At 45.7% G+C, this 11,556-nt stretch overlaps 1 protein-coding gene across 1 annotated transcript; it reads left to right on the top strand.

The window, feature by feature from the left end:
- The first annotated feature begins 466 nt into the window (after positions 1-466).
- LOC103649832 (zinc finger protein GIS3) lies at positions 467-1,751 on the top strand. Its single transcript, XM_008675533.4, has one exon. It carries the CDS (start codon positions 600-602, stop codon positions 1,401-1,403), a length of 804 nt encoding a protein of 267 aa, XP_008673755.1. The 5' UTR covers positions 467-599; the 3' UTR covers positions 1,404-1,751.
- Positions 1,752-11,556: the final 9,805 nt, after the last annotated feature.

Here is an 11,556-nt window from a genome sequence, read left to right as displayed (position 1 = left end):
CGCGTGTCGATCGTCAGAAACCAACCGAGGCGCGGCCAGAGGTTTAGAATACTCCGTAGCATGCATGGAGCCCGGACAAGCGCAATCTAGACCTCGACGCTGTCTTTTCTGAATTGCTTCTCCTGTTCACGGTGACAGCTACTCTCTCTCCCCCCTCTTTTTGCAGTTGCAGTTGCACCACCGATCGATCGTCCTTCTCCCTCTAAAGTTCAGGGGGGCAATTAAAGAATGCGAGCAAGAAAGCAGGTGCTAGCACTACTAGAGAGGAGAGGAAAACATAGCCACCGCAATGGTTATTATAATATATATCTGGAGCTAGCCCTGTTCAAGTGTTCATATACAATGGCGAATTATTCAAGATAAATGCCTAAGTACAATTTCTTTAAACTATAAACAGATTATTCAGTTACACTGATATGTATATATCCACTCCAGCAATTAAGCTCCAGGCTTCAGTTCTGGTCTTATATATACCGCCCCTTCCCAGCACCCTGGCTCTAACCCATGCACCTCCAGCTTTCACAGCCACTACCACTGCTTAATACCTCTCTCCCGCTGCAGCTGCAAGTACTCCCAGCAGGGAGTAGTACAAAGCAGTTATGAACATGGCTAGCCCCAGGCTAAAGCTCTTCGGCTTCCACGTCTCCAAGGAGGAGCACGAGCTGTGTCCGGAGACGACGACGGAGGCGGAAACAACCGAGCCAGAGGAGGCGCCGGCGTGCGGTAACAACGGCGGAGGGTCCGACTCGTCGTCCTCGTCCACCACCACCACCACCACGGCCACGGCGGCCGGCGGCGACGGGCGGAGGTACGAATGCCAGTACTGCTGCCGCGAGTTCGCCAACTCGCAGGCGCTGGGCGGCCACCAGAACGCGCACAAGAAGGAGCGGCAGCAGCTCAAGCGCGCGCAGCTGCAGGCCGCGGCCGCGGCCGCTGGCCGGGTCGCCGGCGGGGCCGCCGCCGCGCTCTACCCTCGGGCCAACCCGATGGTGTCCGCCTTCGTGCCACCGCCGCACCTCCTCGGCGGCGGCGGAGACGCATCGCCCACGAGCTGGGTCTACTTCTCCCCGCGCGCCGCAGCCGTGGCCGGGGGCCCGCAGGGCCAGCAGTTCCACGTCTCCCACAACTGCGTGTTCCCGTCGCGCGCCACCCCGGCCGCCGCCGTGACGGCGGCCTCGCCGGCAGTCTTCTCCTACACCCCGGCGCCCTCCGCCGCCTCGGCGCCGTACGTCACCGACGACCACCACAGCGGGCGGAGGGTCGTCCACGTCAGCCCGGCGGCCGCCCTGGGGAGATACCCCGGCATGGCAGCTGGCCCTGGGATGGCGGAGCCGGTGGTCACCGGGCCCGAGGACGCCCTGGGGCTGGACCTGCAGCTCAGCCTTGCGCCCGCCGGCTTGTGACTTGGCTGGTCCCGTCGTCGATGGAGATCGCGCGCGCGAGCTGTGCCCTGCCACGCACCGTCGCCTTGGTAAAAGAGAATTGATCACCTACTAGCTTGCTACTACTAAAAAGTTTGTACTAAGATCGATCTTTGCTGGCTAGATAATTAGCACTAGTAATTATGTTTAGTTGCTGGAAATGGGATTTGGAGAGCTGCATGCATGTAAGCCACCTGTAAGATTCCGGTTCTAGCTAATTGATGTGCATGATGATCGCAAGGATGGCTATGCTGGACGAGGACGACAGACCCTGTAAATTTTTGGTTGATCCGTCCATCCATCAATCAATCTCTGCCATTTTCTTCAGTACGTACTATGCCACCTATTTTTCCCCTTTGGTTGCTGTGATAACCCATCAACTGCTACATACTAATAAGTAATAATATTATATATTATATAGTACGTAAAATCAGTGATGAATGAGGTCGTGTTTGATTTGGTTTGCTGATCTAGGATGTGATAGGAACGAGAGAGAGTTTTGTATGTAGGTTGAACATGCATAAACAACCTCTCTCCAGCTTGCCTTTAGTGCTCCATGAGTCATTTTCCTCTTGCCTTTGTGATGCCACCGTATCTGACACTTTATCTTTTTCCTTCAACTAGTTAAATAAGCGCTAAGCATATTTAATCCTCCGAATTCAACATGCATCAACGCATGCTACCAAAAAGGATATCACGCCCCCTCCCAACCGTTCTTCTTTTGCAAATTAACTACTGCAAAGCTGCTTTTCTACTGATGGCTACCCCTGGCCCTTGGGTTAAGCTGGTGATGATATAGTACACGCACGCACACGCAGCTGATGACCTCGTGTGCTGCTGCCTCCTCACGTCGTGCGTGAGTCAGCCTCCCCTCCCTGTTGTTGAATAATTAGGCAGTTTTCTAGATTATATTTCGGATATAAATCATGATTAATAGTAAAGAAACTAGCATATTGTTTTCTAAGAGTACTACCGGAATCCGGACCTTTACCGAGTGTCAGGCGCTTTGCCGAGTGCTTTTTGTCGGCATTCGGCAAAGACGCTTTTGCTGAGCGCCGCACTCGGCAAAGTCCTGCTCTCGGTAACGAGCTCGTTTACCGAGCGCAGGACACTCGGCATAGAAACACACTCGGCAAAGACATATTAAATAAGCTCAAGTACAAGATCATATTAAATGGTGCGTGCCTTTTAGACATATTGAATGATGGCGTGAAGCATCAAGGAAGACTGCGGCGACGGTTCGTTGTTAGGAAGAACGTGAGTTGTCGTGAGGAGCCGCTTCCCAAAAATCTTACGCACTCTTCCGGTACAGGATCTCGAAGGCGGCAGGTTACGGAGACCTGCTCTCTCAATCGCATATGCACATCGGCACCTGGGATGAAGAGGACTACATCGACGACGTACTAGTAAGCAGAGGCAAAAACCTAACTCGTGTTGGGATGGTTCGGGTGATGGCTTTCAGGCACATCATATAGGTTTGGGTCCACATACCCAAAAGGACTCGCATTCTGATTTGATCGTGATTCGATAAGGGCTCCAATTCTTATCTGATCGCAATCGGATGAGGGCTCTTATCTTAACAGTCAAATAACCAAAAAACTGCAAAAGGAAGTCGTGCTGCCACAAGGCGAGGGGCCGAATTTTGGCGGACCATTCATGCGCACGTCACGTGCTCGCGCCCTGGCCCAGCCTAGCCAAGCGAGGCTTGGGGAGCGAGCGCACACGTGTGGCACTCCATCCTCTCCCCCCCTCAACCATGACTTGGTGGAGAGTGAATCCTTCACATATCAACTAGTCTCACTCCAATAGACTAGCAATGTGGGACTATTGGTCCCACCATTCCCTTGCCATACATGAGCTTTTGTGATTTTCCTAGGATTTAATTGAATTTCTCAATTAGGCTTGACCCATCCAACAATCCCCCACCAGAATGATCATATATAGTTTTGTCAGTGTTCATTACTGTTTAATATACTAGTGTTTCAACAGAGACTGTTTAGTTGAACTTTTGCTTAAAACTTCAAGCTACACCAACTCACAACTTGACAATGGACTATGTCTTGAATTGCAAGTTTTGTGTGAAAAGGTTTCACTGAAACCCATAACCAGTACCTAGCTACCAACAGTCCCCTCCGCGGGTGGAGAATATATGTCGTACTCCAAGGTCTCTTCATGAGTTTACTAGAGATCACCCAGATCTCATAGACTGCAACGTTAGACACTCAAACTCCAATAGGTGTGTTTTTTCAAGAATGTTCTGCAAGACAACATCTTTGCTAATAAAAGATAACAGAAACACAATAAAGCACAGAAATACCTTGGATAGTACCACAATCTCTTCTACGCACAATAATATGTTGAACTACTTCAACAAGTCTACGTGTAAGATAGCCAGCATCCGCTGTTCGTACAGCAGTATCTACAACCCCTTTTCGGGCTCCGTAGCAGGAAATTATATATTCTGTCAAAGAAAGTCCCTCGAGTAAATTGCTTTGAATAGGTAAATCAATCATTTGTCCTTGAGGATCCGCCATTAACCCTCTCATACCTACTAATTGGTGTACCTGAGATGCATTTCCTCTGGCTCCTGAAAAAGACATTAGATAGACTGAATTAGAAGGATCCGTTATTCGAAAATTCGAATTCATTTCTTATTTCAAATATTCACTTGTAGCATACCATATCTCAACGGATTGGCGTAATTTTTCTACCGCGTGTATAGCTCCATAATAATAGTGTTTCTCCAAAAGAAAAGTCTGTTGTTCCGCGTCTTGGACTAAGCATCCTTTAGAGGGTATTGTTAAAAGATCCTCGATTCCTAAAGAAATCGATGTAGTAGTGGCTTGATGGAAGCCCAGAGTCTTTATTTGATCTAGTATATGGGATGTATATCCCATTCCAAAATGATCTATTAATATGCTAATAAGCCGTTTCATAGCAGTTCCGTCTATCTCTTTATTATGAAAGACCAGGTTGGCCCGTTCTGCCATACATAAGTACCCCCTTTTTTGGCTGGTAGGATTCGACAATTGCTGAGTAGGATTCGACAATGGGCCTGAGTCAGTGATTCGAAAACTTAATTTACTCCCTTTCCTCAATCTCAATCTGGATTTGCGCGGCAAAAAAGATGGTACTAGAGAAATCGGAATGCCCCCCGAAAGGGGCATCGCCGAATCTAACTTCCTTGTTAGATAGTGTATGAATAGGCCCGACTAAATCCTTGTATGGCTTCCTCTATTTCTCTATAAAAAGAAATATGACCAAGAGTGGTTCGAATGTATATAGAACAGATTTCTTTTTTTCTATTTCCCACTACTAGATAGTGGGCATAAATCTCATGATAAGTCCCAAAAGATTCATATTGAACTTCAATCGAAACTTCTCTTGACCCAACGATGTGTTGATCTAGTTTCCATCGGAGCCACAAGGGACTGTTTAAACCGATTCGTTTTTGTCTGTAAGCTCCCAGTGCATCATAGGAACTAGAAAAATGGGGTTCTTTATCTTTCGTATACTTATAATAATTGTTATTATTGTAGTTTACTTTTTTATTTGGAGAGTTTCCGCAACTATTATATCTATTTGCACAAATACCTAGACGGTTTCCAATCGTTAATACATAAAGTCCGATAAGCACGTCTTGGGTTGGCACGCAAATAGGATCTCCAATAGCGGGAGACAGGAGATTCATATGAGAAAACATAAGTAAACGGGCTTCCGCCTGAGCTTCCAAGGATAAAGGTAGGTGAACAGCCATTTGATCCCCATCAAAGTCCGCATTGAAACCCTTACACACTAATGGATGTAAACAAATAGTACGTCCCTCTACTAAAGTGGGTTGGAAGGCCTGTATGCCTAATCTATGCAGGGTAGGTGCTCTGTTCAACTGTACAGGATGTCCCCGCTGTTGGGCCCATGCTTCGTTGCGCCGAAGGTCTTGCGTGAAGAAGCAGCTTCGGCTGAAATCGTCCCCAGGAAATGGCCGAAGGTTCCTTTTTATAGAGCTTCGGCGTTGCAAACCGACATAAAGATAGAATGACCTTTTTATCCATAGAGGTCTAACATAATGTTGTAAACTTTTGTAAAGGGCATAATTGTAATTCGTCACAGGCTGCGTCCTGTGTCTATAAATAGATGAACAGTACCCCCGTACTGTTCACGCTGACTTGGCATTTGCTTTTGCGTCACGCTTGTACTTTTTACCTTCTCTCAGGACCGAAGGTACATTTGTAATTTGAAATCATTTCTGTTTTTCCATGTTAATAAAATAGAAATGATTCTATGATGATGCTTATATTATATTTCATGCTTTATGTGAGTCCTTCGTCATTATTTGTTATGTTTACGAAGGTATGTCTCTTATGACCTTCGTCCGAGACTCATTATTTCCCGAAGGGACATAATGCTTCGAAGGACGAAGGACTTTAACACTTAACACTTTTTATGTTGCCTTGTTCTTAACTCTTAGCATTTGAGAACAAGTCCCCAACATTGGCGCCCACCTCCGGTGAACTCACTTCCACTTTTCTGAGCTGATGGCTTCGTTCAACAATCAAGCTGGAGTTGCTTCGGACCCGAAGCTGGTGCTCCCGATCACAGGTGGCTCGTCCTCAGAGCCAGCTAACAAGAAGCAGAAGAAGGAAGCGCAGAGAAGAGTACAGCATGTTGGGGTGCAAGGACCCTTCATCAAATCAAGATGGTCTCACATTCCTATTACCTTCTCTCAAGAGGACCTTCAGCTCAAAGATTACCCACACAACGATGCCATGGTTATCTCTTGTGTTATCAAAGGATTTCTGGTTCACAATGTCTTGGTCGATACAGGCAGTGCAGCTGACATCATATTTGCTAAAGCCTTCAGACAGATGCAAGAGCCAGAAGATAAGATTCATGATGCTACACATCCTCTTTGTGGCTTCGGAGGAAGACAGATTGTAGCACTGGGCAAGATCACCATGTCAGTAACCTTCGGATTCATCAACAACACTAGAACTGAGCAAGTTGTGTTTGACATTGTTGACATGGAATATCCTTACAATGCAATTATTGGTCGTGGCACTCTTAATGCCTTCGAAGCAATCCTTCATCCTGCCTATCTTTGCATGAAGATACCTTCGGACCAAGGGCCTATTGCTATCCATGGAAGCCAGGAAGCTGCTAGAAGGGCCGAAGGAAGCTGGACCGACTCCAAGGCAATCCATAATATAGATGGAACTGAAGCTTGTGAACAGTACAAATTCAGAAGGGAGAAGGCAGCTTCAGCAGATCAGCCGAAGCCCATGCTATTGTGTGAGGACATAGCAGAGCAGAAGGTGCTGTTGGGCTCGCAATTATCTGCAGACCAGGAGAAAACCTTGATAAGGTTTTTATTCAACAACAAAGATGTTTTTGCATGGTCGGCTAATGATCTCTGTGGAGTAAATCGGGATGTTATTGAACATTCGCTCAATGTTGACCCATCCTTCAGACCCCGAAAGCAGAGGCTTCGGAAAATGTCTGATGACAAGGCCGAGGGGGCTCGCAATGAAGTAAAAAGACTCCTCAGTGCAGGAGTTATCAGAGAAGTGAAGTATCCAGAGTGGCTAGCTAACACTGTTATGGTGAAGAAGGCCAATGGCAAGTGGAGAATGTGTATCGATTTCACAGATCTCAACAAGGCTTGTCCGAAGGACGAATTCCCGTTGCCAAGGATAGACTCTCTAGTCGATGCAGCAGCTTCTTCAGAGCTCATGAGTCTCTTGGACTGTTACTCAGGATATCATCAAATCTGGATGAAAAAGGAAGATGAACCGAAAACTAGCTTCATAACTCCAAGTGGCACGTATTGCTATCTTCGGATGCCTGAGGGGCTCAAAAACGCTGGAGGAAGTTTCAGCAGAATGACTGCGAAGGTTCTTCAGTCTCAAATAGGCAGAAATGTGTTGACCTATGTTGATGACATTATCGTCAAAAGCACGAAGCAGGAAAATCATATTGTTGATCTGCAGGAGACCTTCGCCAGCTTCAGACAAGCTGGTTTGAAGCTGAATCCAGAGAAATGTGTCTTCGGAGTAAAGAAGGGTAAATTTCTTGGATGCTTGGTTTCAACAAAGGGAATCGAAGCTAATCCAAATAAAATCGAAGCTATACTTCGAATGGAGCCACCAACTACAAGAAAAGGGGCCCAAAGATTGACAGGAAGGCTGGCATCTCTCAACAGATTTATATCCAGATCAGCAGAAAGAAACTTACCATTTTTCGAGGTGCTGAAGTCAGCCGAAGTCTTTCAATGGGGCCCAAGTCAACAAAAAGCCTTCGAAGAGTTGAAGCAATACTTGATAGACCTCACAACATTAACTCCGCCAACGTCAGGGGCTCCTCTGTTGTTATATGTGGCAGCTTCGCACTCAGCAGTAAGTGCGGCGCTTGTCCAGGAGAAGCTTTATGGCCAGCTTAAGAAGCAAGTTCCAGTGTATTTTGTATCTGAAGTCCTTAGTGTCTCAAAGAAAAATTATACAGAGCTGGAGAAGGTATTATATGCCGTTTTAATGGCATCCAGGAAGCTTCGGCATTATTTTCAGGCATACAATATCATTGTTCCTTCTTCGCAGCCGTTGAAGGATATAATGAGAAATAGAGAAGCTACTGGACGGATTGGGAAATGGGCTGCAGAGCTCAACGAATTTTACATTGATTATGTGCATAGATCTTCGATCCAGTCTCAAGCATTGGCAGATTTCATTGCCGACTGGACGCCAGGGGCTCAGGATGAAGAAGCAAATAAAGATGCCGAAGTGTGGACAGTGTTTTGTGATGGCTCTTGGGGAATCTTCGGAGCAGGTGCAGCTGCTGTGTTGGTTTCACCATCCAAGGTCAAAACTTGTTATGCAGCAAGACTTGATTTCAGCTGCACGAACAATATTGCTGAGTACGAAGCCCTGCTTTTGGGCCTTCGGAAATTAAAGGCAATGGGAATCAGAAGGGCAATTCTTAAAACTGATTCCCAGGTGGTTTCGGGTCATGTTGACAAAAGTTGCAAGGCTAAAGATCCGAAGCTTGAAAAATATCTAGATACGGTCCGAAGGATCGAAGCATCCTTCGAAGGATTCTCTGTCAAGAATATTCCTCGAGGACAAAATGAGCATGCTGATTTGCTAGCTAAGTCTGCGGCACAGGGGCTGCCGTTACCTTCGGATGTGTTCTTCGAAACAATAAAGGCACCTTCAGTGGAGCTCCTTGAAAGAGCAGTCCTCAACATATCTCCTGTTTACAGCGAAGATTGGAGAACTGAAATAATCTCTTACCTTCAGGGTAAGTTCCTTTCAGATGACGAAGCTTACAATAAAAGAATAGAGGCAAGAGCTCGTCCGTATGTCATGATAGAAGGGGAATTATACAAACATGGAGTTTGCGCTCCGCTGCTCAAGTGCTTATCTAGAGCCGAAGGTATAGAGTTGATGAAAGAGATACATGCAGGCCTGTGTGGATCCCACATCGGATCCAGGCCATTACTTGGGAAAGTCTTCCGCCAAGGGTTTTATTGGCCGAAGGCAGCTTCGGATGCGGCGGAGTTAGTGCAAAAGTGCGAAGGTTGTCAGAAATGTGCAAGAGATCAAAAACAACCTTCGTCTTTGACACAACTGATACAACCCATCTGGCCATTGCAAAGGTGGGGCCTTGACTTGTTGGGTCCATTACCACCGGCTCAAGGGAATCTAAAATATGTTATAGTGGCTGTGGAGTATTTTTCCAAGTGGATTGAGGCGAAGCCATTGGCCACAATAACTTCGGCCACTGTCCAAAAGTTTTTCTGGCAGAATATTGTCTGTCGCTTCGGGGTACCGAAGGCAATCACTGTAGATAATGGAACGCAGTTTGACTCCGAAGCTTTCAGAAATTTCTGTGATCAAATTGGAACGAAGATCCATTTTGCATCAGTCAGGCATCCGGAGTCAAATGGGCTCGTTGAAAGGGCCAACGGCATTATAATGACAGGAATAATGAAGTTAATCTTCAATCAACCCAGGGGAAGGTGGCCAGATCAGTTAATCAAAGTGGTGTGGAGCCACAATACAACAACATCAAGGTCTACAGGTTTTACCCCATTCAAATTATTATTCGGTGACGAAGCAATAACTCCGGAGGAGGCAAAAGCTGGATCAATAAGAGTAGTAGCTTCGGCAGAATCAGGTCCCGAAGATGCTTGCCTTGTGGAAAAGGATGCTTTAGAAGGGATCAGGCTTCAGGCCGTGGAGAATATCAATAAATATCAGGCTGAAACAGTTAAATGGCGAGATAGAAAAGTCCGGCTAAAAAATATTGAGCCGGGACACTTGGTGCTTCGGAGAGTGGCTAACCCAGATACAGTGGGTAAGCTACAGTTGAAATGGGAAGGACCATTCTTAGTAGTATCTTCGTCAAGGCCTGGATCGTACAGATTGAAGGACATGGATGGCAACGAAATTCCAAGGTCTTGGAATGCGGATGAGCTTCGGCGATACTATGTATAACATGATGTAATTTTTTATGTTTTTTCTTTTCTTTTTCATGGCACCCTTTTCCTTTCCGAAGGGGGAGAAAGGTTTTTAATGGGGCCATCATGTGTAATTTCCTTTTTTAGTCTTATAAGAGCAAAATCCCCCAAAAAATGTAAATGTAACAGCTGAGAACGCACCATCGAGTGCAGAAACTGAAAAAGAAAAAAGAGAAGAAGCTCCAAAGACGTTCCTAAGGGAATGCAGAGCTTATACCGCCTAAGTAAAAGGCGAAGAAACTCCAAAGACGTTCCTAAGGGAATGCAGAGTTTATACCGTCTAAGTAAAAGACGAAGAAGCTCCAAAGACGTTCCTAAGGGAATGCAGAGCTTATACCGCCTAAGTAAAAGGCGAAGAAACTCCAAAGACGTTCCTAAGGGAATGCAGAGTTTATACCGTCTAAGTAAAAGACGAAGAAGCTCCAAAGACGTTCCTAAGGGAATGCAGAGCTTATACCGCCTAAGTAAAAGGCGAAGAAACTCCAAAGACGTTCCTAAGGGAATGCAGAGTTTATACCGTCTAAGTAAAAGACGAGGAAGCTCCAAAGTCGTTCCTAAGGGAATGCAGAGCTGATGTGTGGTTGATTCCAAGGAAATAATGGTTGAGTGTGGCTTCGGTTATATGCTTTGGACATTCATTCGCACATTACATCATAGCATTTGCATTCATAAGCATTCATTCATAGCATTTGTGTTCCTAAGTGGTTGCTTCGGCAAAAGGAAGAAGTGGTCTTTTATGTTTCGTCATGTACAAAAAAGAAAAAGCTTCGGCAAGAGGAAGAAGCGGTCTTTTATGTTTCGTCATGTACAAAAAAGAAAAGCTTTGGCAAAAAGAAGAAATGGTCTTTTATGCTTCGTTGTGTACGAAAAGAAGGGAAGGTGTTTTTTCGCCTTCGGCTCAAAATACTGATTTCGTCCACATCAAAGCGTCTCAATAAAAGGGTAAGAATATATTACAAGGTATGAACAAAGTTCCTTGACAATAGATTAATTGTATTTACAAAAAGTTGTTACAAATTCTCCTGAGTTTTTTCTAGTCTACTCCTATTAATCTTCGTCAGGTTTCTGCTTCGGCGGCATATACTTTAAGTATCACCTTCAGCTTCGTCATCCTACATGAATCAAGGTATCCCAAGTAAAAATCAAGTGTGAAGGAGAAGGTAAGTACAAAGTATGATTTCTTACTGGTTCAAGATGACTTCGAGCTTCGTCCCCAGCCTTCTCTCGCCCGCCTTTTGTCCATATCATTTTTATGAATCTATTTGAGATGCTCCGGGCGAGGTCAGGAATGTCGTCGAGAATTGATGGAGACAGGGCGAAGTTGGGCCTGTTGACAATCTTTCCATGCTCGCAGCCAGCCTTCAGGAATGCTGCAGCAGTACCCCGAGAAGCTACCCAGGCACAGAAGTCACCGTGCCCAGCTATAACTTCGTCAAGTTCTTCAATTTCAGCTTCGATATGATCGAAGGCTTTTGGTAAATCTTCATCCGAAGGGGTAAATTTCCCGCTGCTGGCTCCAACTGAGTAAAAGATCTTCTTTAGTTGTTGGATACAATTGTTGCTAAAATTCAAACATTTATCCTGAAGGCTTGTTAATGATTTCTTCAAATTTGAGTTGACTTG

Source organism: Zea mays, chromosome 3, assembly GCF_902167145.1.
Source record: "Zea mays cultivar B73 chromosome 3, Zm-B73-REFERENCE-NAM-5.0, whole genome shotgun sequence".
Taxonomy (NCBI): domain Eukaryota; kingdom Viridiplantae; phylum Streptophyta; class Magnoliopsida; order Poales; family Poaceae; genus Zea; species Zea mays.
Note: the sequence above shows the minus strand (reverse complement) of the source record. Positions and strands in the feature narration are given on the sequence as shown.